General features: G+C 52.7%; 1 protein-coding gene and 1 pseudogene across 2 annotated transcripts; both read right to left on the bottom strand.

Moving 5' to 3' along the window:
* Positions 1-2661: 2661 nt before the first annotated feature.
* LOC134967804 (U2 spliceosomal RNA) lies at positions 2662-2734 on the bottom strand (annotated as a pseudogene).
* A 384-nt stretch (positions 2735-3118) lies between these two features.
* UBXN10 (UBX domain protein 10) lies at positions 3119-10931 on the bottom strand. 2 transcript variants are annotated; one of them, XM_063942152.1, is made up of 2 exons: positions 10830-10931; positions 3119-4545 (listed from the first exon to the last, which is right to left on the bottom strand). In XM_063942152.1, the coding sequence occupies exon 2, from the start codon at positions 4528-4530 to the stop codon at positions 3772-3774; it is 759 nt and encodes a 252-aa protein (XP_063798222.1). In that variant the 5' UTR covers positions 4531-4545; positions 10830-10931; the 3' UTR covers positions 3119-3771. The 2 variants fall into 2 exon arrangements, with proteins under 2 accessions (XP_063798222.1, XP_063798223.1); XM_063942153.1 differs by having other exon boundaries at positions 10777-10889.
* Between the last annotated feature and the right edge of the window lie 15643 nt (positions 10932-26574).

Genomic DNA, 26574 nt, shown 5'->3' with positions numbered 1-26574 from the left:
AATGTTAATGCATTTATCTGCTATTAAGGAATGCTGGTACTGATAGTTCTTTTTATGCAAGCTCCGCCCAGCAGTGTGAAAGCTAATGTTAATGCATTTATCTGCTATTAAGGAATGCTGGTACTGATAGTTCTTTTTATGCAAGCTCCGCCCAGCAGTGTGAAAGCTAATGTTAATGCATTTATCTGCTATTAAGGAATGCTGGTACTGATAGTTCTTTTTATGCAAGCTCCGCCCAGCAGTATGAAAGCTAATGTTAATGCATTTATCTGCTATTAAGGAATGCTGGTACTGATAGTTCTTTTTATGCAAGCTCCGCCCAGCAGTGTGAAAGCTAATGTTAATGCATTTGTCTGCTATTAAGGAATGCTGGTACTGATAGTTCTTTTTATGCAAGCTCCGCCCAGCAGTGTGAAAGCTAATGTTAATGCATTTATCTGCTATTAAGGAATGCTGGTACTGATAGTTCTTTTTATGCAAGCTCCGCCCAGCAGTATGAAAGCTAATGTTAATGCATTTATCTGCTATTAAGGAATGCTGGTACTGATAGTTCTTTTTTATGCAAGCTCCGCCCAGCAGTGTGAAAGCTAATGTTAATGCATTTATCTGCTATTAAGGAATGCTGGTACTGATAGTTCTTTTATTGCAAGCTCCGCCCAGCAGTGTGAAAGCTAATGTTAATGCATTTATCTGCTATTAAGGAATGCTGGTACTGATAGTTCTTTTTATGCAAGCTCCGCCCAGCAGTGTGAAAGCTAATGTTAATGCATTTGTCTGCTATTAAGGAATGCTGGTACTGATAGTTCTTTTATTGCAAGTTCCGCCCAGCAGTGTGAAAGCTAATGTTAATGCATTTATCTGCTATTAAGGAATGCTGGTACTGATAGTTCTTTTTATGCAAGCTCCGCCCAGCAGTGTGAAAGCTAATGTTAATGCATTTATCTGCTATTAAGGAATGCTGGTACTGATAGTTCTTTTTTATGCAAGCTCCGCCCAGCAGTGTGAAAGCTAATGTTAATGCATTTATCCGCTACTAAGGAACGCTGGTTACCTGAGACTGTTGTTTACAAGCCATAACCAGCCTGCTTTAATTGTGCACAAGTTACCTGCTTACCTGCTACTTGTATTGATAACGCTGGTTACCTGAGACTGTCGTTTAATAGCCATAACCAGCCTGCTTTAATCGTGCACAAGTTCCTGCTTACCTGCTACCTGTATTGCTGACGCTGGTTACCTGAGACTGTCGTTTAATAGCCATAACCAGCCTGCTTTAATCGTGCACAAGTTCCTGCTTACCTGCTACTTGTATTGCTAACGCTGGTTACCTGAGATTGTCGTTTAATAGCCATAACCAGCCTGCTTTAATCGTGCACAAGTTCCTGCTTACCTGCTACTTGTATTGCTAACGCTGGTTACCTGAGACTGTCGTTTAATAGCCATAACCAGCCTGCTTTAATCGTGCACAAGTTCCTGCTTACCTGCTACCTGTATTGCTGACGCTGGTTACCTGAGACTGTTGTTTAGTAGCCATAACCAGCCTGCTTTAATTGTGCACAAGTTACCTGCTTACCTGCTACTTGTATTGCTAACGCTGGTTACCTGAGACTGTCGTTTAATAGCCATAACCAGCCTGCTTTAATCGTGCACAAGTTCCTGCTTACCTGCTACCTGTATTGCTGACGCTGGTTACCTGAGACTGTTGTTTAGTAGCCATAACCAGCCTGCTTTAATTGTGCACAAGTTACCTGCTGACCTGCTACTTGTATTGCTAACGCTGGTTACCTGAGACTGTCGTTTAATAGCCATAACCAGCCTGCTTTAATCGTGCACAAGTTCCTGCTTACCTGCTACCTGTATTGCTGACGCTGGTTACCTGAGACTGTTGTTTAGTAGCCATAACCAGCCTGCTTTAATTGTGCACAAGTTACCTGCTTACCTGCTACTTGTATTGCTAACGCTGGTTACCTGAGACTGTCGTTTAATAGCCATAACCAGCCTGCTTTAATCGTGCACAAGTTCCTGCTTACCTGCTACCTGTATTGCTGACGCTGGTTACCTGAGACTATTATTTAGAAGCCATAACCAGCCTGCTTCAATTGTGCACCAGTTACTTGCTTACCTGCTACCTGTATTGCTAACGCTGGTTACTTGAGACTGTTATTTAGAAGCCATAACCAGCCTGCTTCAATTGTGCGCCAGTTTCCTGTTTACCTGCCACTTGTAAATTTTGTTAGGATAATAAAATGGAGTTGGATACTATATTATGTTTGTGTTGTCATTGTGTCTGAGAGGTAAAGCAGGTCTGCCGCTCTGATCACCCGAACCTGACTCACACTAGCACCCCACAATTTAGTTCAAGTTTTCGGCACCGTAAATGTCATGTGTTTGTTTGTGGGTGGACATTACACCTCAGGCTGCTCTCAGCCAGACCAAGCTTCATACCCACTCTGTGCCAGGGTCAACCCCCAGTATGAGAGTGAATACTAGACCAGGGCGTTCCCGCTCCACGTAAGGGGTCCTATTTCAACCCCTAAGAAGGTAGCGGATACTAAGCCTAGTTTTTCTCCACTCTCGCCCAGAGGCATTGCCACACCCTGGCATGGTACTCCACAAGGTGTTTCTCCACTGCACACTAGGAACCTCTCACGCTCCTAGTGTAAGAACAGGTACTCCACCAAGTGTTTCCCTCAAGCAGGTACTACACTTGATCTTAGCCAAAAGGCCGAGAAGCGATCAAGGTTGTGATTGTGTACTGTAGAGGTGATGGAGACTGGGCAAGCTGTGCTTAGGTGTCAGCAGGTAAACGTATACAGTTATCCCATTCCAGCACCGCCTTACCTCCATGGAGAGTTGATGACAGAGAGATAGGGGTGGACACATATAAAAGAAATGGGGGTGGGGGGTGGGGGGGACAACACGTTAGTGCCTGGAACGTAACACAACCGCAGCATACTCTTCACAATACCCAATATGGCCCACAAGACCCCACCCAAATAGGAAGAGGGTTGAGATCAGAGAGAGGGGAGGCAGAAACGAAAGAGACTGGGGCGGGGGGCTGTTTACAGCATGTGTGGTATATTCAGAACAATGGTCTACACATGATTCACAACAAAGCATCTTAATCTTCCAAGCAGCCTTTATTATTTTAGTGCAACTTGTTTGAATAGAAAGATTACAAAAAAGATCTCACAGCACACTGATTCTGAGAGCAGAACATGAAAATGGCTCCCCAGAGTAGAAGATCTGTGACAACGGTCTATTACATAGACCGGGATTGCGCCGGCAGCCAGGGGGACCCTTCCCCGTGCTACGCCAGACGCAGACCGCACCTTGGGGGAAAGTGTAGACGGGAGGTTTCCCGCCGGATACACGGCTGAATACTGAGATGGGAGCGCCTGAAACATTTGCACTGAATCAAGCATTAGGCACTTACATCAAGTGAAAAGTTATCGGATAAATATGAGATACTGTGTACAAATTAATTATTTAATCAGCTTTTCTTATATATTTCATACCGAGGTCTCGTGCAGGGTCCAAAATATAAGACGGACGGAACAGTCTGAAGAAACATACACATGCTAAGTGCAGAGGATTATGCTCATTGGGAAATAATACCATTTGCTGAGAGTAGAACCTACTGATTCATGGTCACATCAAAACGCCTTTAATACGGTTAATTATCATGACAGGGTATTATGGACTGGCATATAGTAATGTATACTCCTCGGTGATAGACACAGGTATTACCTATCACAAGACCGCATCGCCGAATCAGTCTCTCTCCACCTGATGGATACACAGAACGGACTTGTTGGGGATCCCGCACTGCTGCAGAGTCTGGCTGAGGTCGGGGAACCTCCTTCTAGGCACTTCCATTGTCTCCACACTGCAGTCTTTACACGGTACACCCGTCTTCTCTTCCGCCGCAGCTAGGATGCTGTGCAGCGTGTCTGAGCGGCGGAAGTATTGTTCAAACCTCTTACCGCAGTGGCATCGGATGGCCAGAAGAAGCCTGGGCTCTTGATCAGAGGGCTCCTTCAGTTTTGCAGGTAACGGTGCGTCCTCCGTTCTGGCCGGCCGTTGACCGGTGCCCGTCTCTCCCCTGCTAGCAGCAGGCTGGCTCTGATCTCGGTATAGAGATTTGGTTTGCCGCTCGTGCAACCCGGGGGACAGCTTCATGGAACTGGTTTTGGTAACCAGATCTCTGTCTGTACAGTTCCCACCCCCAGATGCGCCGATGGACGGAAGCACTCTGTAACGGTTCAAGCTAGAAGACGGAGGTCTGCATGGAATTTGGTTCAGAATTTCCTGTATATCATCCTGTTCTAACCTAGGAGAAGGCAAGGACCTTACGGACGATACTCTTGGTGAGGGCGAAGTGCAGATTGGATAAGCCTCCTCCACATTGTGAGAGAAGCTCTGTGGGATGGTCCTGGTGCGGCCTTTGGCAGACTTAGGTCTTGTTACATGCATCCTCCGGAGGGGGTCTCCTGCACCAGCTGCATTTAGGCCAGTTGGAGCCAAGGCCATGCTTAGTCACTGCACCTGGGGAAGGGAGAACACCAAACTCAGCCTCCACTCTCATAATCCATCAACCTCAATACCCCCAACTCTATACAGTCTGATCCCCCCACACTTATCCCTCCACCCCAGCACCTACATTCTCATACAGCCGGTATCTCTGCACGATCCCTCCACCCCATCCTCCCATTCTCATACAGCCAGTATCTCTACACTATCCCTTAACTCCAGCCTCCCATTCTCATACAGCCAGTATCTCTGCACTATCCCTCCACCCCAGTGCCTCCATTCTCATTCAGCCAGTATCTCTGCGCTATCCCTCCACCCCAGTGCCCCATTCTCATACAGCCAGTATCTCTGCACTATCCCTCCACCCCAGTGCCCCCATTCTCATACAGCCGGTGTCTCTGCACTATCCCTCAACCCCAGCCTCCCATTCTCATACAGCCAGTATCTCTGCACTATCCCTCACCCCAGTGCCTACATTCTCATACAGCCGGTATCTCTGCACCATCCCTCCACCCCAGCCTCCCATTCTCATACAGCCAGTATCTCTACACTATCCCTTAACTCCAGCCTCCCATTCTCATACAGCCAGTATCTCTGCACTATCCCTCCACCTCAGTGCCTCCCATTCTCATACAGCCAGTATCTCTGCACTATCCCTCCACCCCAGCGCCCCCATTCTCATACAGCCGGTATCTCTGCACTATCCCTCCACTACAGCCTCCCATTCTCATACAGCCAGTATCTCTGCACTATCCCTCCACCCCAGCCTCCCATTCTCATACAGCCAGTATCTCTGCACTATCCCTCCACCCCAGTGCCCCCATTCTCATACAGACGGTATCTCTGCACTATCCCTCCACCCCAGCCTCCCATTCTCATACAGCCAGTATCTCTGCACTATCCCTCCACCCCAGCCTCCCATTCTCATACAGCCGGTATCTCTGCACTATCCCTCCACCCCAGCCTCCCATTCTCATACAGTCAGTATCTCTGCACTATCCCTCCACCCCAGCCTCCCATTCTCATACAGCCGGTATCTCTGCACTATCCCTCCACCCCAGCCTCCCATTCTCATACAGTCAGTATCTCTGCATTATCCCTCCACCCCAGCCTCCCATTCTCATACAGCCAGTATCTATGCACTATCCCTCCACCCCAGTGCCTCCATTCTCATACAGCCAGTATCTCTGCACTGTCCCTCCACCCCAGTCCCCCCATTCTCATACAGACGGTATCTCTGCACTATCCCTCACCCCAGTGCCCCCATTCTCATACAGACGGTATCTCTGCACTATCCCTCCACCCCAGCCTCCCATTCTCATACAGCCAGTATCTCTGCACTATCCCTCCATCCCAGTGCCCCCATTCTCATACAGCCAGTTTCTCTGCACTATCCCTCCACCCCAGTGCCCCCATTCTCATACAGCCGGTATCTCTGCACTATCCTTCCACCCCAGCCTCCCATTCTCATACAGCCGGTATCTCTGCACTATCCCTCCACCCCAGTGCCCACATTCTCATACAGCCGGTATCTCTGCACTATCCCTCCACCCCAGCCTCCCATTCTCATACAGCCGGTATCTCTGCACTATCCCTCCACCCCAGTGCCCACATTCTCATACAGCCGGTATCTCTGCACTATCCCTCCACCCCAGCCTCCCATTCTCATACAGCCGGTATCTCTGCACTATCCCTCCACCCCAGCCTCCCATTCTCATACAGCCGGTATCTCTGCACTATCCCTCCACCCCAGTGCCCCCATTCTCATACAGCCGGTATCTCTGCACTATCCCTCCACCCCAGTGCCCCCATTCTCAAACAGCCAGTATCTCTGCACTATCCCTCCACCCCAGTGCCCCCATTCTCATACAGCCAGTCTCTGCACTCTCCCCCTCCACCCCAGCGCCCCCATTCTCATACAGCCAGTATCTCTGCACTATCCCTCCACCCCAGTGCCCCCATTCTCATATAGCCAGTATCTCTGCACTATCCCTCCACCCCAGTGCCCCCATTCTCATACAGCCAGTATCTCTGCACTATCCCTCCACCCCAGCGCCCCCATTCTCATACAGCCAGTATCTCTGCACTATCCCTCCACCCCAGCGCCCCCATTCTCATACAGCCGGTATCTCTGCACTATCCCTCCACTACAGCCTCCCATTCTCATACAGCCAGTATCTCTGCACTATCCCTCCACCCCAGCCTCCCATTCTCATACAGCCAGTATCTCTACACTATCCCTTAACTCCAGCCTCCCATTCTCATACAGCCAGTATCTCTGCACTATCCCTCCACCCCAGTGCCTCCCATTCTCATACAGCCAGTATCTCTGCACTATCCCTCCACCCCAGCGCCCACATTCTCATACAGCCAGTATCTCTGCACTATCCCTCCACCCCAGCGCCCACATTCTCATACAGACGGTATCTCTGCACTATCCCTCCACCCCAGCGCCCCCATTCTCATACAGCCGGTATCTCTGCACTATCCCTCCACTACAGCCTCCCATTCTCATACAGCCAGTATCTCTGCACTATCCCTCCACCCCAGCCTCCCATTCTCATACAGCCAGTATCTCTGCACTATCCCTCCACCCCAGCCTCCCATTCTCATACAGCCAGTATCTCTGCACTATCCCTCCACCCCAGTCTCCCATTCTCATACAGACGGTATTTCTGCACTATCCCTCCACCCCAGCCTCCAATTCTCATACAGCCAGTATCTATGCACTATCCCTCCACCCCAGTGCCTCCATTCTCATACAGCCAGTATCTCTGCACTGTCCCTCCACCCCAGTCCCCCCATTCTCATACAGACGGTATCTCTGCACTATCCCTCACCCCAGTGCCCCCATTCTCATACAGACGGTATCTCTGCACTATCCCTCCACCCCAGCCTCCCATTCTCATACAGCCAGTATCTCTGCACTATCCCTCCATCCCAGTGCCCCCATTCTCATACAGCCAGTTTCTCTGCACTATCCCTCCACCCCAGTGCCCCCATTCTCATACAGCCGGTATCTCTGCACTATCCTTCCACCCCAGCCTCCCATTCTCATACAGCCGGTATCTCTGCACTATCCCTCCACCCCAGCCTCCCATTCTCATACAGCCGGTATCTCTGCACTATCCCTCCACCCCAGCCTCCCATTCTCATACAGCCGGTATCTCTGCACTATCCCTCCACCCCAGTGCCCCCATTCTCATACAGCCGGTATCTCTGCACTATCCCTCCACCCCAGTGCCCCCATTCTCAAACAGCCAGTATCTCTGCACTATCCCTCCACCCCAGTGCCCCCATTCTCATACAGCCAGTCTCTGCACTCTCCCCCTCCACCCCAGCGCCCCCATTCTCATACAGCCAGTATCTCTGCACTATCCCTCCACCCCAGTGCCCCCATTCTCATATAGCCAGTATCTCTGCACTATCCCTCCACCCTAGTGCCCCCATTCTCATACAGCCAGTATCTCTGCACTATCCCTCCACCCCAGCGCCCCCATTCTCATACAGCCAGTATCTCTGCACTATCCCTCCACCCCAGCGCCCCCATTCTCATACAGTCAGTATCTCTGCACTATCCCTCCACCCCAGCGCCCCCATTCTCATACAGCCAGTATCTCTGCACTATCCCTCAACCCCAGCCTCCCATTCTCATGCAAATGGTATCCCCACACTTTCTCTTCACCCCAGCCTCCCATTCTCATCCTCCACCCGTGACCCCCATCTCATACAGCCAGTATCCCTGCACTATTCCTCCACCCCAGCCTCCCATTCTTATACTGTCAGTATCCCCGCATTATCCCCCCACCCCCAATCTCAAACAGCCAATATCCCCGCACAATCCCCCCACCCCCAGTCTCACACAGCCAGTATTCCCGCACTATACCCCCCAGTCTCACACAACCGGTATCCCCACACTATACCCCCAGTCTCACATAGCCGGTATCCCCGCACTATACCCCCAGTCTCACATAGCCGGTATCCCCGCACTATACCCCCAGTCTCACACAGCCGGTATCCCTGCACTATACCCCCCACCCCCATTCTCACACAGCCGGTTTCCCCGCACTATCCCCCCACCCCCACACAGCCGGTATCCCCGCACTATCCCCCCACCCTTAGTCTCACACAGCCGGTAATCCAGCACGATCCCTCCACCCCCAGTCTCACACAGCCGCTAACCCCGCACTATCCCCCCACTCCCAGTCTCACATAGCCACAATCCCCCACCCCCAGTCTCACACAGCTGGTATCCCAGCACTATACCCCCAGTCTCACACAGCTGGTATCCCCGCACTATCCCCCCACCCTCACACAGCCGGTATCCCCGCACTATCCCCCCCACACCTAGTCTCACACAGCCGCTATCCCCGCACTATACCCCCACCCCAGTCTCACACAGCTGCTATACCCGCACTATCCCCCCACCCCCAGTCTCACACAGCCACTATCCCCGCACTATCCCCCACCCCCAGTCTCACACACAGCCAGTATCCCCACACTATACCCCCAGTCTCACACAGACGGTATCCCCGCACTATCCCCCCACCCCCAGTCTCACACAACTAGTATCCCCGCACTATCCCTCCACCCCCAGTCACACAGCTAGTATCCCCGCACCATCCCCCCACCCCCAGTCTCACGCAGCCGGTATCCCCGCACTATTCCCCCACCCCCAGTATCACACAGGCGGTATCTCCGCACTATCCCCTCACCCACAGTCTCACACAGCCACTATCCCTGCACTATCCCCACCCCCAGTCTCACACACAGCCGGTATCCCCACACTATACCCCCAGTCTCACACAGCCGGTATCCCCGCACCATCCCCTCACCCCCAGTCTCAGGCAGCCGGTATCCCCGCACCATCCCCCCACCCCCAGTCTCACGCATCCTGTATCCCTGCACTACCCCCCCCCCCCCCATCCCCAGTATCACACAGCCGGTATCCCCCCCACCTCCAGTCTCACATAGCCGGTATCCCCACACTATCCCCCCCACACCTAGTCTCACACAGCCGGTATCCCCGCATTATCCCCCCCACACCTAGTCTCACACAGCCGGTATCCCCGCACTATCCCCCCCACACCTAGTCTCACACAGCCGGTATCCCCGCACTATCCCCCACCCCCAGTCTCACACAGCTGGTATCCCAGCACTATACCCCCAGTCTCACACAGCTGGTATCCCCGCACTATCCCCCCACCCTCACACAGCCGGTATCCCCGCACTATCCCCACACCCTTAGTCTCACACAGCCGCTATCCCCGCACTATACCCCCACCCCAGTCTCACACAGCTGCTATACCCGCACTATCCCCCCACCCCCAGTCTCACACAGCCACTATCCCCGCACTATCCCCCACCCCCAGTCTCACACACAGCCAGTATCCCCACACTATACCCCCAGTCTCACACAGACGGTATCCCCGCACTATCCCCCCACCCCCAGTCTCACACAACTAGTATCCCCGCACTATCCCTCCACCCCCAGTCACACAGCTAGTATCCCCGCACCATCCCCCCACCCCCAGTCTCACGCAGCCGGTATCCCCGCACTATTCCCCCACCCCCAGTATCACACAGGCGGTATCTCCGCACTATCCCCTCACCCACAGTCTCACACAGCCACTATCCCTGCACTATCCCCACCCCCAGTCTCACACACAGCCGGTATCCCCACACTATACCCCCAGTCTCACACAGCCGGTATCCCCGCACCATCCCCTCACCCCCAGTCTCAGGCAGCCGGTATCCCCGCACCATCCCCCCACCCCCAGTCTCACGCATCCTGTATCCCTGCACTACCCCCCCCCCCCCCATCCCCAGTATCACACAGCCGGTATCCCCCCCACCTCCAGTCTCACATAGCCGGTATCCCCACACTATCCCCCCCACACCTAGTCTCACACAGCCGGTATCCCCGCACTATCCCCCCCACACCTAGTCTCACACAGCCGGTATCCCCGCACTATCCCCCCCACACCTAGTCTCACACAGCCGGTATCCCCGCACTATCCCCCCCACACCTAGTCTCACACAGCCGGTATCCCCGCACTATCCCCCCACCCCCAGTATCACACAGCCGGTATCCCCGCACTATCCCCCCCACACCTAGTCTCACACAGCCGGTATCCCCGCACTATCCCCCCCACACCTAGTCTCACACAGCCGGTATCCCCGCACTATCCCCCCCACCCCCAGTATCACACAGCCGGTTTTCCCGGCACTATCAGTCGGACATACCCGCCCCGTAGCCCCAGCTACCGCCGATGACCTGTCACGGGTACCCCGGTTACCTCTCCTCTGCCGCTCCCAGCGCCGCCATCTCTCAGTCCAGCTAGTAAACAACCGCCCGTTACCAGGGACGACCATTGCGTCACGCGCCTGACATCCGCTCCTCTGCGTTGACGTATGCTGCACGCCCTGCCGTCACGTAGTGGCTGTAGCTGTCGCTGCCGAGGCGGCCGCCATTTTGTTGGTGGGCTATGTTTGCTCAGGATGTCCTGCTACTGAAATCATGCATGGCAGATAGCATACTGAGGTCATATGTGTGTGAGCATGTGTCATGTCATGTATGTGTGTAGGTAAGTAGTCTGTGGTGCATTTCTGTAAGCTCCACCAAGGTGTTTATTTTTAACATAGTTTGATATATCTATAGTTTGTGTGTGTGTGGTATATATATATATATATATATATATATATATTTCTCTTACGTCCTAGAGGATGCTGGGGACTCTGTAAGGACCATGGGGTATAGACGGCTCCGCAGGAGACATGGGCACTGTAAAGCTTTAGAATGGGTGTGCACTGGCTCCTCCCTCTATGCCCCTCCTCCAGACCTCAGTTAGTTCCTGTGCCCAGAGGAGACTGGGTGCACTACAGGGGAGCTCTCCTGAGTTTCTCTGAAAAAGCTTTTGTTAGGTTTATTATTTTCAGGGAGCACTGCTGGCAACAGATTCCCTGCTTCGTGGGACTGAGGGGAGAGAAGCAGACCTACTTAACTGATAGGCACTGCTTCTTAGGCTACTGGACACCATTAGCTCCAGAGGGAGTCGGAACACAGGTCCACCCTGTAGTTCGTCTCAGAGCCGCGCCGCCGTCCTCCTCACAGAGCCGGAAGATAGAAGCCGGGTGAGTATAAGAAGAAAGAAGACTTCAAAGGCGGCAGAAGACTTCAGATCTTCATGAGGTAACGCACAGTGGTAACGCTGCGCGCCATTGCTCCCAGCTCACACACACAGGCACCACAGTAAGGGTGCAGGGCGCAGGGGGGGCGCCCTGGGCAGCATTAATATACCTCACATAACACTGGCAAAGTACTTATATACACTATAAAGGATATATATTTCAGAACTAGGTGATTCATCGCGCCCTACGGGCGTTCTTCATACCGTCGGTTGGGGCTACGCCCCATTAACCCCTGCACGCCTTTGAACATACACAGGCCAGTAGATAGGTGGTCAAGAGGTGCTGCGGGTGGGGAAGGGGAGGGTGTGGTAGGTCTGCGAATGGGGGAAGGCAGAGCCGGATTAAGACCATGGGGGGCCCGGGGTGCTTTAGACAGTGGGGTCCCTATTGAAGAGAGGGGTGGGGGGTGCACCTATTAACGGGGCCTAATGCCCACCATGCGCCCTCGGGCCGGGAGGGCCCGACTATAAATGGCCACGGGCCGAGAGGGCCCGACTACATACCCACAGGCCGGGAGGGCCTGACTGTACCTACGGCAGTGGCGGATTTAGGGGGGGGGCACCAAGGCACGTGCCCCCCCTGTCATTTTTAGTGCAGACTGACATGCGGACTAGCGTCCGCATGTCAGTCTGCGGTCTCGTTTCGTCCCCTGCTGTTAGGAGGGACACGGAGGGCACAGTGCGCGCCTCTCCTGTGTCCCTCCTGTGTCTCCGGCGGCCGCTGGTCTCATAAAGGAAGTGCCGTTCGTGAGCACTTCCTTTATTACAGTGACCCGCGGCCGCCGGAGACACAGGAGGGACACAGGAGAGGCGCGCACTGTGCCCTCCGTGTCCCTCCTAACTGCAGGGGAGCGGGGGGAGCATCGGCGGCGGCGGCGGCGGAGGAAGGGACGCACTGGGGGGTTATATCTGGCACTGGGGGCATATTTGGCAGGGAGGGGGGAGGGGGGGGGGGTGGGAGAACATCTGGCACTAAGGACATACATGGCACTGGGGGGAATATCTGGCACTGGGGGCATATCTGGCACTGGGGGCATATTTGGCGGGGAGGGGGGGGGGGAATATCTGGCACTGGGGACATATATGGCACTGGGGGGAATATCTGGCACTGGGGGCATATCTGGCACTGGGGGCATATTTGGCGGGGAGGGGGGGGGGGAATATCTGGCACTGGGGACATATATGGCACTGGGGGGAATATCTGGCACTGGGGGCATATCTGGCACGGGGGGGGGATATCTGGCACTGGGGGGGGGGGATATGTGGCACTGGGGGGAATAACTGGCAGGGGAGGGATATCTGGCACTGGGGGCATATGTGGCACTGGGGGGGGGATATCTGGCACTGGGGCATATGTGGCACTGGGGCATATGTGGCACTGGGGGCATATAAAGCACTGGGGGGGGAGATATCTGGCACTGGGGGCATATGTGGCACTGTCTGGGAATATCTGGCACTGGGGGTATATGTGTACCTGGCACATGGGGGGGGCTATATTTGGCACTGGGGGCATGTGAGTACCTGGCACCGTGGGGGAATATCTGGCACTGGGGACATATGTGGCACTGGGAGCACAGCCCTAGCAACAAGGACTACCTCCTAGCAACGAGCATGACACCCAGTGCATGAAACCCCTGGCAACGAGCATGACACCCAGTGCATGAAACCCCTGGCAACGAGCATGACACCCAGTGCATGAAACCCCTGGCAACGAGCATGACACCCTGAGCATGAAAACCCCTGGCACCGTGCATGGAACCAAGAGCATGAAACCCCTGGCAACGAGCATGACACCCAGTGCATGAAACCCCTGACAACGAGCAGGTATTTGAAAAGTAATTAGAAGCCTTACTGTAGGACTTAATGTGTAATGGGCATTACGGTGTGTGGCATAATGTATCACGGACATTGCGGTGTGTGTCATAATGTGTCACAGGCATTACGGTGTATGGTATACTATATCGCTGGCATTGTGATATGTGGTATAATGTCTCAGGGTCATTGCAGTGTGTGGCATAATGTATCACGGACATTGCGGTGTGTGTCATAATGTGTCAGGCATTACGGTGTGTGGTATACTATATCACGGGCATTGTGGTATGTGGTATAATGTCTCAGGGTCATTGCAGTGTGGCATAATATATAACGGGCATTACGGTGTGTGGCATAGGGTATAACGGGCATTGCGGTATGTGTCACAGGCATTACGGTGTATGGTATACTATATCACCGGCATTGTGGTATAATGTCTCAAGGTCATTGCAGTGTGTGGCATAATGTGTCACAGACATTGTATGTGCTATAATGTATCAGGGGCAGTGCAGTGTGTAGCATAATGTATAACGGGCATTGCGATTCCTGTCATAATGTGTCACAGGCATTACGGTGTGTGGCATAATGTGTCTGGGGCATTACAGTGTGTGCATATTGTGTCATGTGCATTATTGTGTGTGGAATAATGTCTAAGGGCCATTGCAGTATGTGGAATAATGTATACTGGGCATTACTATAAGGAGGAAAAATGACAAATAATGTAAGGGGCATGAATCAGGATTATTTTTCTTTCCTGTGGTGGCCAACGTCTGGGCGTGCAGGTTGCAAAACTGGGGTATAAGGTAGTCTTTTCCTGCAATACCACGCCCATTCAAACGAAGCCACGCCCATTCCAACGAAGCTACGTCCCTAATGGTGCCCCCCCTGTAATTTTTTTCTGGATCCGCCCCTGACCTACGGGCCTAGTGCCCGATCCCTGACGGTCTAGGGAGGAAAGGGGGGGTGAGTGAGAAACCACCTCACTGAGGCCTCACCTGGTCCGGGTCATCTTCCATCAGGAGCACGGCGTCTTCCGGCCTTTTCAGCGGGCACCGGAGCTCTTCTCCCTCCATCCGGCTGTTCACCGCTCTTCAGCGCGGCCTCCCTCTTCGGCTCTCGCTCGGTGTCTTCTGCGCTCTTCCGCGCGGTCGTCTTCTTCGGCTCCCGCCCGGCATCTGACGTCAGATGCCGTGGGCGGGGCCAATGACCCGGCGAGACAATCTGATTGGCCGGCGCCCCGCGAGCCATGATTTACTCGCGGACGGCGCCGGATTTGAACTCCCGCCGCCAGCGCTTCAGATTGGCTGGCAAAACGGCGCCAAGTTTGTAGCGCCGCTGCCCGTCGCCACTTCCTTTCTGGTGCAGGGAAACATCTGGTCCCTGCACCGGACACCCACCGCTTACTGACAGGCGCTGTCCTCTGCAGGGGACGCAGATCCCCTGCACCCTGGAGCTCTGATGTGCCCTGGAACACAGGTCACAACTCTACAGCACTACAGATCGGATCGGAAGAGAGATCCGATCTGTGGTGTGGCAGGGGGCCCTTTTGGAAAGGGGGGCCCGGGGATACGTATCCCCGGGACCCCCCCTTAATCCGGCTCTAGGGAAGGTGTGGGTGGGGGAGGGGGCCGGAGGTGCTGTGGTTGGAGGAGTGGCGGCTGCGGGGGTCCGGATGCGCTGCGGGCAGGGGAGGGGTGTGATGCGGGTGTGGGTGATTTGGATGGGGGAGGGGGTGGGAGTGCCGTGGGTGTTGGAGGGACGTGTGTGGGGGGTGGATGTAATGGATGCTGTGGGTGGGAGGGGGGGCGTATGTGGTGGATGCTGTGGGTGTCGCGGGTGGGAGAGGGCCGGGTGGGGTGGGTATGGGGGGGGGAGGTGCTGCGGGTGGGGGAGGGGTGTTGCGGGTGTGGGTGCTACGGGTGGGGGAGGGGTGTGTGCCGCGGGTGGGGGACGGATGTCGTGGATGCTGCGGGTGGGGGAGGGGCTGGTGGGGTGTGGGTGTAGCGAGGAGGAGAGGTGGGTATGGGGGGAGGTGCTGTGGTTGGGGGAGGGAGTGCAGCGGGAAGGAGGGGGGAGTACCGCGGGTGGGGGGCGGATGTGGTGGATAGTGTGGGTTCGGCGGGTGGGGTGGATAAGGGGGTGTCGCGGGTGGGGTGGAGGGTGCGTGGGTGTAGGGGGGGGAGGGGATGGGTGTAGGGGGGGTGCCGCGGGTGGGGGAGAGAGAGGGTGGGTTTTATGGGTTGTGGGTGCTACGGGTGGGGGAGGGGTAGGGGGGGTTCTGCGGGTGAGGGAGGGGCGGGGGGGTGCTACAGGAGGGGGCGGGAGTGCTGCGGGTGGTGGAGGGGCGTGTGCCGCGGATGTGGTGGATGCTGTGGGTGCCGCGGGTGGGGGAGGGGGGTGCATCAGGTGGGGGTGGGGACGGGAGTGCAGTGGTTGGGTGAGGGGTGTGTGCCGCGGGTGGGGTGGATGCTGTGGTTACCGCGGGTGGGAGGGTGCGGGGTGCCGCGGGCCATGTGGTGCGGGTGGGAGGGGGGCGCGAGCCGTGTTCCGCGGGTGGGGGGCTGATGTGTTGGCTGCTGTGGGTGGAAGGAGGGCCGTGCGCCGCAGGTGTCGCGGATGTGGTGGATGCTGTGGGTGCCGCGGGTGGGGGAGGTGCGGTGGGGGGCAGGGGGGGGGGAGAAGTGGGTATCGGGGTGGTGCGGGGGTGCCGCGGGTGGGGGAGGGGTGGGGGGTGCAGCAGGTGGGGGAGGGGACGGGAGTGCAGTGGTTGGGTGAGGGGTGTGTGCCGCGGGTGGGGTGGATGCTGTGGGTACCGCGGGTGGGAGGGTGCTGGGTGCCGCGGGTGGGCGGGTGCGGGGTGCCGCGGGCCGGTGCGGGTGAAAGGAGGGCCGTGCGCCGCGGGTGGGGTGAATGCTGTGGGAGGGGGGGCAGCACATTGGCATTCTCCTCCGGACTGTGCGGTGACGGCGAGTCCGGCTTACAGTCCCCGTTCCCCGGCTGCAGGATCACCAGGGTACGTACAGGGAGTGTACGGGGAGGAGAGAGACAGGGCACTGGGCGGAGACGAGGCGGGGATGGGCGAACCGAGGGAGGGGACTGTTCCTGGCCTGCATGCAGCCACTGTGACTCCGCCCAGCGTTACGGGCACGCACAGAGTCACAGACTTAGGCTAATATATAGGAGATCCCCCGCCAGTATAAAGATTTAGAGCGGGAACGAAGCCCGCCGTCGGGGGGGCGGAGCTTGTTTCCTCCAGCACTAACCAGCGCCATTTTTTCTCCTCAGCATACAGAGAAGCGGCCCCGGACTCTCCCCTGCTGTTAGTTAATACAGAGGGTCAAAACGAGGGGGGGGGCACATTTATTGGCGCAAATATGTGGTGTTTTACACTTGTAATAAAAAGCGCTGACAGACTGTTTTTTTTTTTGTCTCAGTATACAGTGGCGTTGCGTGTGTGCTGGCATATTCTCTCTCTGTCTCTCCTAAGGGCCTTATGGTGGGTCAGTCCCCATTATATTAGGTATCCCTGTGTGTGTGGGGATGTCAGTACGTCTGTGTCGACATGTCTGATGTGGAAGGCTCATATAGGGAGGAGGCAGAGCAGATGATTGTGGTGTCTCCGTCGGCGGCGCCGACACCTGATTGAATGAATATGTGGAATGTTTTAAATGCTAATGTGACTTTATTACAAAGTTTGGACAAAGCTGAGTCCAAGGATTAAAGCAGGGAGTCAATCCATAGCTTTTACTGTGTCACAGGGCCCTTCGGGGTCGCAGAACCGTCCCTTTTCACAGGTAGTAGACACCAATACCGACACGGATTCTGACTCCAGTGTCGACTGTGATGATGCTAAGTTGCACCCAAGGGTGGAAAAGTGTATTCAATATATGATTGTAGCAATTAAAGATGTTTTGCATATCACTGAGGACACAAAGGTCGGCATGTTTGAGGGAAAGAATCCTGAGGAAACTTTTCCCCCATCTCGCGTGCTGATCGCCCTGTTTGATAAAGCTTGGGAAACTCCAGATAAGAAACTGCAGATTCCCAAGAAAATATTATGGCGTAACCTATCCACCCAGGACAGGTTACGGTGGGAATACTCGCCCACGGTGGACAAGGCATTTACGCGCTTGTCGAAAAAAGGGGGGCGCTACCTTCCCCTGATACGGCAGCCCTTAAGAGTCCTGCTGATTGCAGACAGGAAACTACCTTAAAATCAATTTATACATACGGGTGCCCTACTAAGGCCGGCAGTAGCGTCGGCATGTGTGGGTTGCGCAGTTGCAGCGCGGGCAGATAACTTGTCAACTGACATTGACACCCTAGAAAAAGATACCATTTTGGTGACCTTGGGTCACATTAAAGACGCAGCATAAGATAGGAGAGAAGCTGCGAGTGATATTGGGCTGTTAGGTTCAAGAGCCAATGTCATGGAGATCTCTGTTAGACGGTCCCTGTGGACCTGCCAAGGGACAGGTATGCTGTTTCAAAAAAAAAAAAAAAAGACTTTGCCTTACAAAGGTGAAGTTTTATTTGGGGAGGGCCTCGCGGATCTGGTAACTACAGCGACCGCGGATAAATCTACTCTTTTGCCTTATGTTCCCCCACAGGAAAATAAAACACGGCAATATCAAATGCAGTCCCTTCGGTCGCATAAGTTCAGAAAGGGTCGGGGCTCTTCCTTTCTCGCCAGAGGTGGAGGTAGAGGGAAAAGAACACCATGACCAAATCCACTACATGACGCGGGGGCTCCGCTGAGGGAGTCCGCGCCGGTGGGGGCACGTCTTCGACTCTTCAGACAAGTCTGGGTTCAGTCGGACTTGGATCCTTGGGCGGTAAAAATTGTATCCCAGGGATGCAAATTAGAATTCGAAGAGATGCCTCCTCACCGATTTTTCAAATCGGTCTTGCCAGTTTCCTCCTCAGAGAGGGAAACAGTGGCAACTACCATACAGAAACTGTATCATCAGTAAGTGATTATCAAGGTTCCCCTTCTACAGGGGAAGGGGTTTTATTCAAGTTTTTTTTTGTGGTCCCGAAACCGGATGGCTCGGTCAGGCCCATTCTGAATCTAAAATTCCTGAACCTATATCTGAAAAGGATTAAATTCGAGATGGAATCTCTCCGGGCAGTGATCTCCAGCCTGGAAGGGGAGGTTTTTATGGTGTCACTTGACATAAAGGATGCATACCTTCATGTCCCCATTTATCCTCCTCATCAGGTGTACCTAAGATCCTAAATCTACCAACGTCACAGTTGGTTCCAACAACTCGACTGCCGTTTTTGGACATGATTCTGGACACAGAAAAACAAAAGGTCTTTCTCCCAGAGGAAAAAGCCCACGTACTCCAGAACATGGTCAGAGACTAAATGCACTCATTTATTAGGAAGGATGGTGGCGGCCTACGAGGCCATTCCACACGGACTTTTCGGTGGGATCTTCTAGACAAGTGGTCAGGGTCCCACCGTCACATACATCGGAGCCCGGGAACCCCCGGGCCAGTCTCTCTCTCTCTCTCTCTCTCTCTCTCTCTCTCTCTCCCCCCCCCCCTGTGGTGGCTCCAGAGTGCTCACCTTCTAGAGGGTCGCAGGTTCGGCATCCAAGATTGGGTTCTTGTGACTACGGACGCGAGCCTCCGAGGATGGGGAGCAGTCACACAGGGAAACAATGTTCAAAAAATATGGTCAGGCCAAGAGGCTTACCCACACATCAATGTGCTGAAATTGAGGGCCATTTGCAACAGCCTCATACAAGCGGAGAATTTTCTTCGCAATCCTGCCTGTTCTGATCCAGTCAGACAACGTCGCGGCAGTGACGCAGGTAAACCGCCAGGGCGGGACAAAAAGCAGAGCAGAAATGGCAGAAGCCACCAGGATTCTTTGCGGGGCGAAAAAGCATGTAAGCGCTCTGTCAGAGGTCTTCATTACAGAGGACACAATCTCCATCTAAGAGAGTGGGGACTTCATCAGGAAGTCTTTACAATGGTGAAAAGTCGTGGAGGACTTCCTCATATAGACATGAGGGCATCACGCCTCAACAGGAAGATTCGGACGTATTGTTCCAGGTCGAGGGACCCTCGGGCAGCGGCGGTGGACGCCCTGGTGACACCGTGGGTGTTCAGTCGGTCTATGTGCTCCCTCCACTTCCTCTCATCTCAAAAATATTGAGAATCATATTACAAACATGAGTGCAGACGATACTCATTGTTCCAGATTGGCCTCGAAAGGCCTGGTATGCAGATCTTCAGGGACTGCTCTCAGAAGATCCGTGGCCCCTTCCTCACAGGGAGAACCTGCTACTACAGGGGCCGTGCGTGTTCCAAAACTTACCGCGGTTACGTTTGACGGCATGGCGGTTGAACACCATATCCTAGCTGAAAAGGATATTCCAGAGGAGGTCGTTCCTACTCTTATTAAAGCTAGAAAAGATGTTACGGCGAAGCACCATCACCGTATCTGGAGAAAATATGTGTCTTGGTGTGAAGCCAAGGAGGTTCCTACTGAGGATTTCCAACTAGGACGTTTTCTCCATGTTCTACAGACAGGAATGGATATGGGCCTAAAGTTAGGCTCAATTAAGGTGCAGATTTCTGCCTTATCCATATTCTTTCAGAAGGAATTGGCTTCTCTCACAGAAGTCCAGACTTATTAAAAAGAGCGTTACACATCCACCTCTTTTTGTGCCCCCAGTGGCACCATGTGACCTTAACGTGGGGTTGAGTTTCCTTAAGTCACAATAGTTTGAACCGCTTCAAACAGTTAAATGGAAGTTTCTCACTTGGAGAGTGGTCATGTTATTGGCCTTGGCATCTGCGAGGCGGGTGTCCGAGTTGGCGGCCTTGTCTCACAAGAGCCCCTATCTGATTTTCCATGCGGATCGAGCAGGGTTGGGGACTCGTCCTCAAGGTCTGCCTAAAGTGGTTTCGTTATTGCATGTAAACCAACCTATTGTGGTGCTTGTGGCTACGGGTGACTAGGAGATTTCCAGGCCCTTGTTGTAGTCATGGCCTTAAAGTTTTATTTAGCCAGAAGGGCTGTGGTTAGGAAAACAAATGCACTGTTTGTCCTGTAGGCAGCCAACAAGGTTGGCGCTCCTGCTTCTAAGCAGACTATTGCTAGCTGGATCGGTAACACGATTCAGCAGGTTAATTTTACGGCTGATTTGCCGGTACCAAATTCAGAAAAGGCCCATTCCACTAGGAAGATGGGCTCTTCTTGGGCGGATGCCCGAGGCGTCTCGGCATTACAATTGTGCCGAGCAGCTACTTGGTCGGGTTCAAACATTTTTAAAAAATTCTATAAGTTTGATACCCTGGCTGATGAGGACCTCGTGTTTGCTCAGTCGGTGCTGCAGAGTCATCCGTACTCTCCCGCCCGTTCTGGAGCTTTGGTATAAACCCCATGGTCCTTACGGAGTCCCCAGCATCCTCTAGGACGTAAGAGAAAATAAGATTTTAAACCTACCGGTAAATCTTTTTCTCCTAGTCCGTAGAGGATGCTGGGCGCCCGTCCCAGTGCGGAAACATTCTGCAAGACTTGTATATAGTTATTGCATACTTAAGGGTTAAGTTACAGTTGAGATCGGCCTATGGCTGATGCTGTTGTTATTCATACTGTTAACTGGTTATTGTATACCACATTGTACGGTGTGTATGGTGTGGGCTGGTGTGTATCTCGCCCTTAGATAACAAAATCCTTTCCCTCGTACTGTCAAGTCTCCTCTGGGCACAGTCCTAACTGAGGTCTGGAGGAGGGGCATAGAGGGAGGAGCCAGTGCGCACCCATTCTAAAGCTTTACAGTGCCTATGTCTCCTGCGGAGCCGTCTATACCCCATGGTCCTTACAGAGTCCCCAGCATCCTCTACGGACTAGGAGAAAAAGATTTACCGGTAGGTTTAAAATCTTATTTTATATATATATATATATATATATATATTGTCAAAGAATGGAGAGCGCACTCGTAAATGTATTAAAACAAGTAACAATCTTTACTTGAAACATATGCTCACATACATTGAGGTTAAAATTCATCAGCAATGGTGTTTCCACTGCGACTTAGCCGTTCAGGTATTTGAATTCCCGGCTCGTATCCACACCAGCTCTGCTTCCGGAGGATGACGTCAGAGCGTCCACGTCAGTCAGCCACGTCCAACGCATTTCGTCCTATGGGGACTTCGTCAGGGGGTGTGGTTTACCAACTATGTATTCCCTATATATACCCATTCTGGGTGTTGCTCTTAATCTCTCAATTAAAAAGCTTCTAACAATAAAAAAAATGATCATTTCACATCTCTCATAAAACAATAAACATTTCACATTTATATATAAAAAGGTCACATCCGACCATGGCCATGTTTTTTCGAGTCAAACTCATTTAATAGTATCCAGTAACTTTAATCCTTTTTGCATAGATGCCAAAAAGGATTAAAGTTACCGGATACTATTAACTGAGTTCTGGGACTGATTTTTGCCGCGGCTGCGGCGGCTTCAGCGCCCATCGTAGGACTCAGGAAAGGTAAGTATTAACGCAGCATGGGTGCGGTGTGGGCCCCTCTGTACCCAGGGGCCCATATATAATGCACACATTGCACCTATGGTAAAAACGCCAGTGGCGCTCTCTAGGTTTTGTTGTTTTTAATGATTTGTGTGATTCTTTTAAATGCTGTGATACTAAATCCGTGTACTATGTACTATTTTTGATGCCTGTAAAGCAACTTTGAATCGTGCAGGAGAAAAGCGCTATATAAATAAGATAATTATTTTCTCTTACGTCCTAGAGGATGCTGGGGACTCCAAAAGGACCATGGGGTATAGACGGGATCCGCAGGAGACATGGGCACACTATAAGACTTTGAATGGGTGTGAACTGGCTCCTCCCTCTATGCCCCTCCTCCAGACCTCAGTTAGACTCTGTGCCCAGGAGTGACTGGACACACACTAGGGGAGCTCTCCTGAGTTTCTCTGAAAATACTTTATGTTAGGTTTTTTATTTTCAGGGAGACCTGCTGGCTACAGGCTCCCTGCTTCGTGGGACTGAGGGGAGAGAAGTCAGACCTACTTCTTCTGAGTTAAAGGCTCTGCTTCTTAGGCTACTGGACACCATTAGCTCCAGAGGGTTCGATCACTTGGTGCGCCTAGCTGCTTGTTCCCCCTCACAGAAGAAAGAAGCTGGGTGAGTATATAGAAGAAAGAAGACTTCAGTGACGAGGTACAGCGCAGCGGTCACGCTGCGCCCCATGCTCCCACACATACTTCCAACGGCACTTACAGGGTGCAGGGCGCAGGGGGGGCGCCCTGGGCAGCATGTTACTGAGGCAGAAAACTGGCTAAAGAGATATATTATAAGTGCCTAGGCACTAAATATAAGCCCCCGCCAGTATAAATATTTAAAATTGAGTGGGACTACAGCGCGCCGAGGTGGGGGCGTGGCTTAGCCTCACAGCTTACCAGCGCCATTTTCTCTCTTCATACACTTGCAGACACGCTGGCTCGGACCTCCACTCTCCTTATCAAGTACAGGGAGCAAAACGGGGATGGGGGGGCACAGTAATATGGTGCTATTATAACAGCGCATACATCATATATTCTTTCTCAGTATTATATGGGCGCTGGGGTGTGAGCTGGTAAACTCCCTCTGTGTTTCTCTAACAGGCTTCCCTGTGGGTCTGTCTCCTATAGCCAGTGTGAGTGTGTGCGTGTCGGTACGGTGTGTCGACATGTCTGAGGCTGAGTGCTCCTCCCCGGAGGAAGTTACTGGGGGCGCAGAGAAGGATTTGGGAGTGACTCTGTCGGCACCGCCGACTGCTGATTGGGTGAATATGTTGAGTACATTGAATGCAAATGTGGCGTTATTGTCTAAAAGGCTGGATAAATCTGATTCTCAGACACAAACGTGGAGAAAATCAATGGAGGACGCCTTGTCTCAGGTACAGGTCCCCTCAGGGTCACAAAAGCATTCATTTACCCAAATAGCTGATACGGATACCGACACGGACTCTGACTCCAGTGTCGACTATAGTGAGGCCAGTTTATATCCAAAATTGGTTAAGAGTATTCAGCACATGATTGTGGCTATTAAAGATTTTACATATTTCTGATGTACCTGCTGTTCCTGATACAAGGGTTTGTTTTTATAAGGGAAAGAAGCCTGAGGTGACGTTTCCCCCCTCTCATGAACTGAACGCTCTTTGTGAAAAGGCTTGGGAATCGCCTGATAAAAGGTGGCAGATTCCCAAGAGAACTTTTATGGCATATCCTTTCCCCTCTGACGACAGGGAAAAGTGGGAGTCATCTCCCAATGTGGACAAAGCTCTGTCACGGCTGGCCAAGAAGATGGCGCTTCCGTCTCCCGACACTGCTGCCCTCAAGGATCCTGCGGATCGTAAGCAGGAAACGACATTAAAGGCCATTTATGTCACTACGGGTGCACTCCTCAGACCTGCCGTGGCGTTGGCATGGGTGAGTAGTGCTAAGTGGGCTGAGAATTTGGCATCTGATATGGATACCTTGGATAGGGATAACATTCTGTTGACTCTCGGTTATATCAGGGACGCTGCAGCTTACCTAAAGGATGCGGCGAGGGATATTGGCCTCTTGGGATCAAGGGCCAATGCCATGGCAGTCTCGGCCAGGAGAGCGCTGTGGATTCATCAATGGAATGCTGATGCCAACTCCAAGAAAGCTATGGAAGCTCTCTCATATAAAGGTAGTGTCTTGTTTGGTGACGGCCTCGCTGACCTGGTGTCTACCACTACAGCGGGTAAGTCATTTTTTCTTCCTTATGTTCCAGCACAACAGAAAAAGGCGCCACATTATCAGATGCAGTCATTTCGGCCTAATAAATACAAAAAAGGAAGAGGCTCGACCTTCCTTGCTTCAAAAGGTAGAGGAAGGGGAAAAAGGTCGCCTGCTGTGTCAGGCTCCCAGGACCAAAAGTCCTCCCCGGCCTCTGCCAAGTCCACCGCATGACGCTGGGGCTCCCCTATGGGAGTCCGTGCCGGTGGGAGCGCATCTCAGACTCTTCAGTCAGGTCTGGTTTCACTCGGACCTAGATCCTTGGGTGTTAGACATAGTGTCCCAAGGGTACAAACTGGAGTTTCAGGAGGTGCCCCCCCCCCCCCCCCCCCCCCCACCGATTTTTCAAATCAGCCTTGCCAGTTCCTGTCCCAGAAAGGGAAGTAGTGAGTGCTGCGATACAAAAGCTATGTCAACAGAGTGTCATTGTCCCGGTACCCCCGTCCCAACGGGGAGAAGGGTTTTATTCGAGCCTCTTTGTCGTGCCAAAGCCGGACGGCTCGGTCAGACCGATCCTGAACCTAAAATCCCTTAATCTGTATTTGAAAACTTTCAGGTTCAAGATGGAATCTCTTCGAGCAGTGATCTCCAATCTAGAAGGGGGGGATTTTATGGCGTCAGTCAACATAAAAGATGCCTACTTACACGTCCCGATATATCCTCCACATCAAGCTTTTCTGAGATTTGCGGTGCAGGATTATCATTACCAATTTCAGACGTTGCCGTTTGGGCTTTCCACGGCCCCGAGGGTCTTCACCAAAGTGATGGCGGAAATGATGGTACTCCTACGCAAGCAGGGTGTCACAATTATCCCGTACTTGGACGATCTCCTGATAAAGGCGAGATCGAAGGAACAGTTGCTAAGAAATGTGGAACTCTCCCTGACGGTTCTGCAACATCATGGTTGGATTCTAAATTTGCCAAAGTCTCAGTTGATTCCGACAACTCGGCTGCCTTTCTTGGGCATGATCTTGGACACGGAACTGCAGAGAGTATTTCTTCCAGCGGAAAAAGCTGTGGAAATCCAATGCATGGTCAAGGAGATTCTGAAACCGGCAAGAGTGTCGATTCATCAATGCACTCGAGTGCTAGGGAAGATGGTTGCAGCTTGCAAAGCCGTTCCATTTGGCAGGTTTCATGCCCGGGTGTTTCAGTGGGACCTGCTGAACAAATGGTCCGGGTCTCACCTGCACATGCACCGGAAAATAAGTCTATCTTCCAGCACCAGAATTTCTCTCCTGTGGTGGCTGCAAAGTTCTCACCTTCTAAAGAGACGCAGGTTCGGAATCCAGGATTGGGTCCTGCTGACCACGGATGCAAGTCTCCGAGGCTGGGGAGCAGTCACACAAGGAAGAAGTTTCCAGGGAAAATGGTCAAGCCAGGAAACTTGTCTCCACATAAACGTTCTGGAGTTAAGAGACATTTACACCGGCCTTCTGCAAGCGGAACACCTTCTTCGAGGTCTACCTGTCCTGATTCAGTCGGACAACGTAACAGCGGTAGCGTACGTAAACCACCAGGGCGGAACAAAGAGCAGAGCGGCGATGGCGGAGGCCACAAGAGTTCTCCGCTGGGCGGAAAAGCACGTGAGCGCTCTGTCAGCAGTCTTCCTTCCGGGAGTGGACAACTGGGAAGCAGACTTCCTCAGCAAACACGATCTCCATCCAGGAGAGTGGGCTCTTCATCAAGAGGTATTTGCAGAAGTGACAAGGCGTTGAGGAATTCCTCAAATAGACATGATGGCGTCTCGCCTCAACAAGAAGCTTCCGAGGTATTGTTCCAGGTCAAGGGACCCCCAAGCCAGTGCAGTGGACACCCTGGTAACTCCCAAAAACACAAATTTGAAATCTGTATATACACCAACAGCGCTTTTGTAGAATAAAAATCAATTATAATGTAAATGTCACCATTACATCCCTTATTGTCAGTTTTCTGTAGTAGATCCTTCAATGGATTTTGACTGATGTGGTCTCTCCGGGATATAACAACATGTGGGGAAATATAAGAACAAGACACCAATGTGTAGTATGTTCCTTCTATTCAATCTTTTTATACAAGGACTAGTAGTGATTATGTGCGTACCCCACTCACACTATAGTCAGATATTTTTAAGCTCATCAAGGTTTCTTTTCTAGTACCAAGGCTTGATTCACTTGAACTACGCCTGGTACAGTAAATATAATCAAATGATATACTGATGGAGCGTACCCCAAAACTCACACTCGCAAGCGGGGTGGTAAACACATCA

The sequence above is a fragment of the Pseudophryne corroboree genome, chromosome 10, assembly GCF_028390025.1.
Source record: "Pseudophryne corroboree isolate aPseCor3 chromosome 10, aPseCor3.hap2, whole genome shotgun sequence".
Lineage (NCBI taxonomy): Eukaryota > Metazoa > Chordata > Amphibia > Anura > Myobatrachidae > Pseudophryne > Pseudophryne corroboree.
The sequence above is the reverse complement of the archived record's forward strand: the minus strand, read 5'-3'. Positions and strand labels throughout refer to the sequence as shown.

Bases quoted from the DNA above. Each gene is read 5' to 3' on its own strand.
- UBXN10 (XM_063942152.1), bottom strand. From the start codon at position 4,530: ATGGCCTTGGCTCCAACTGGCCTAAATGCAGCTGGTGCAGGAGACCCC.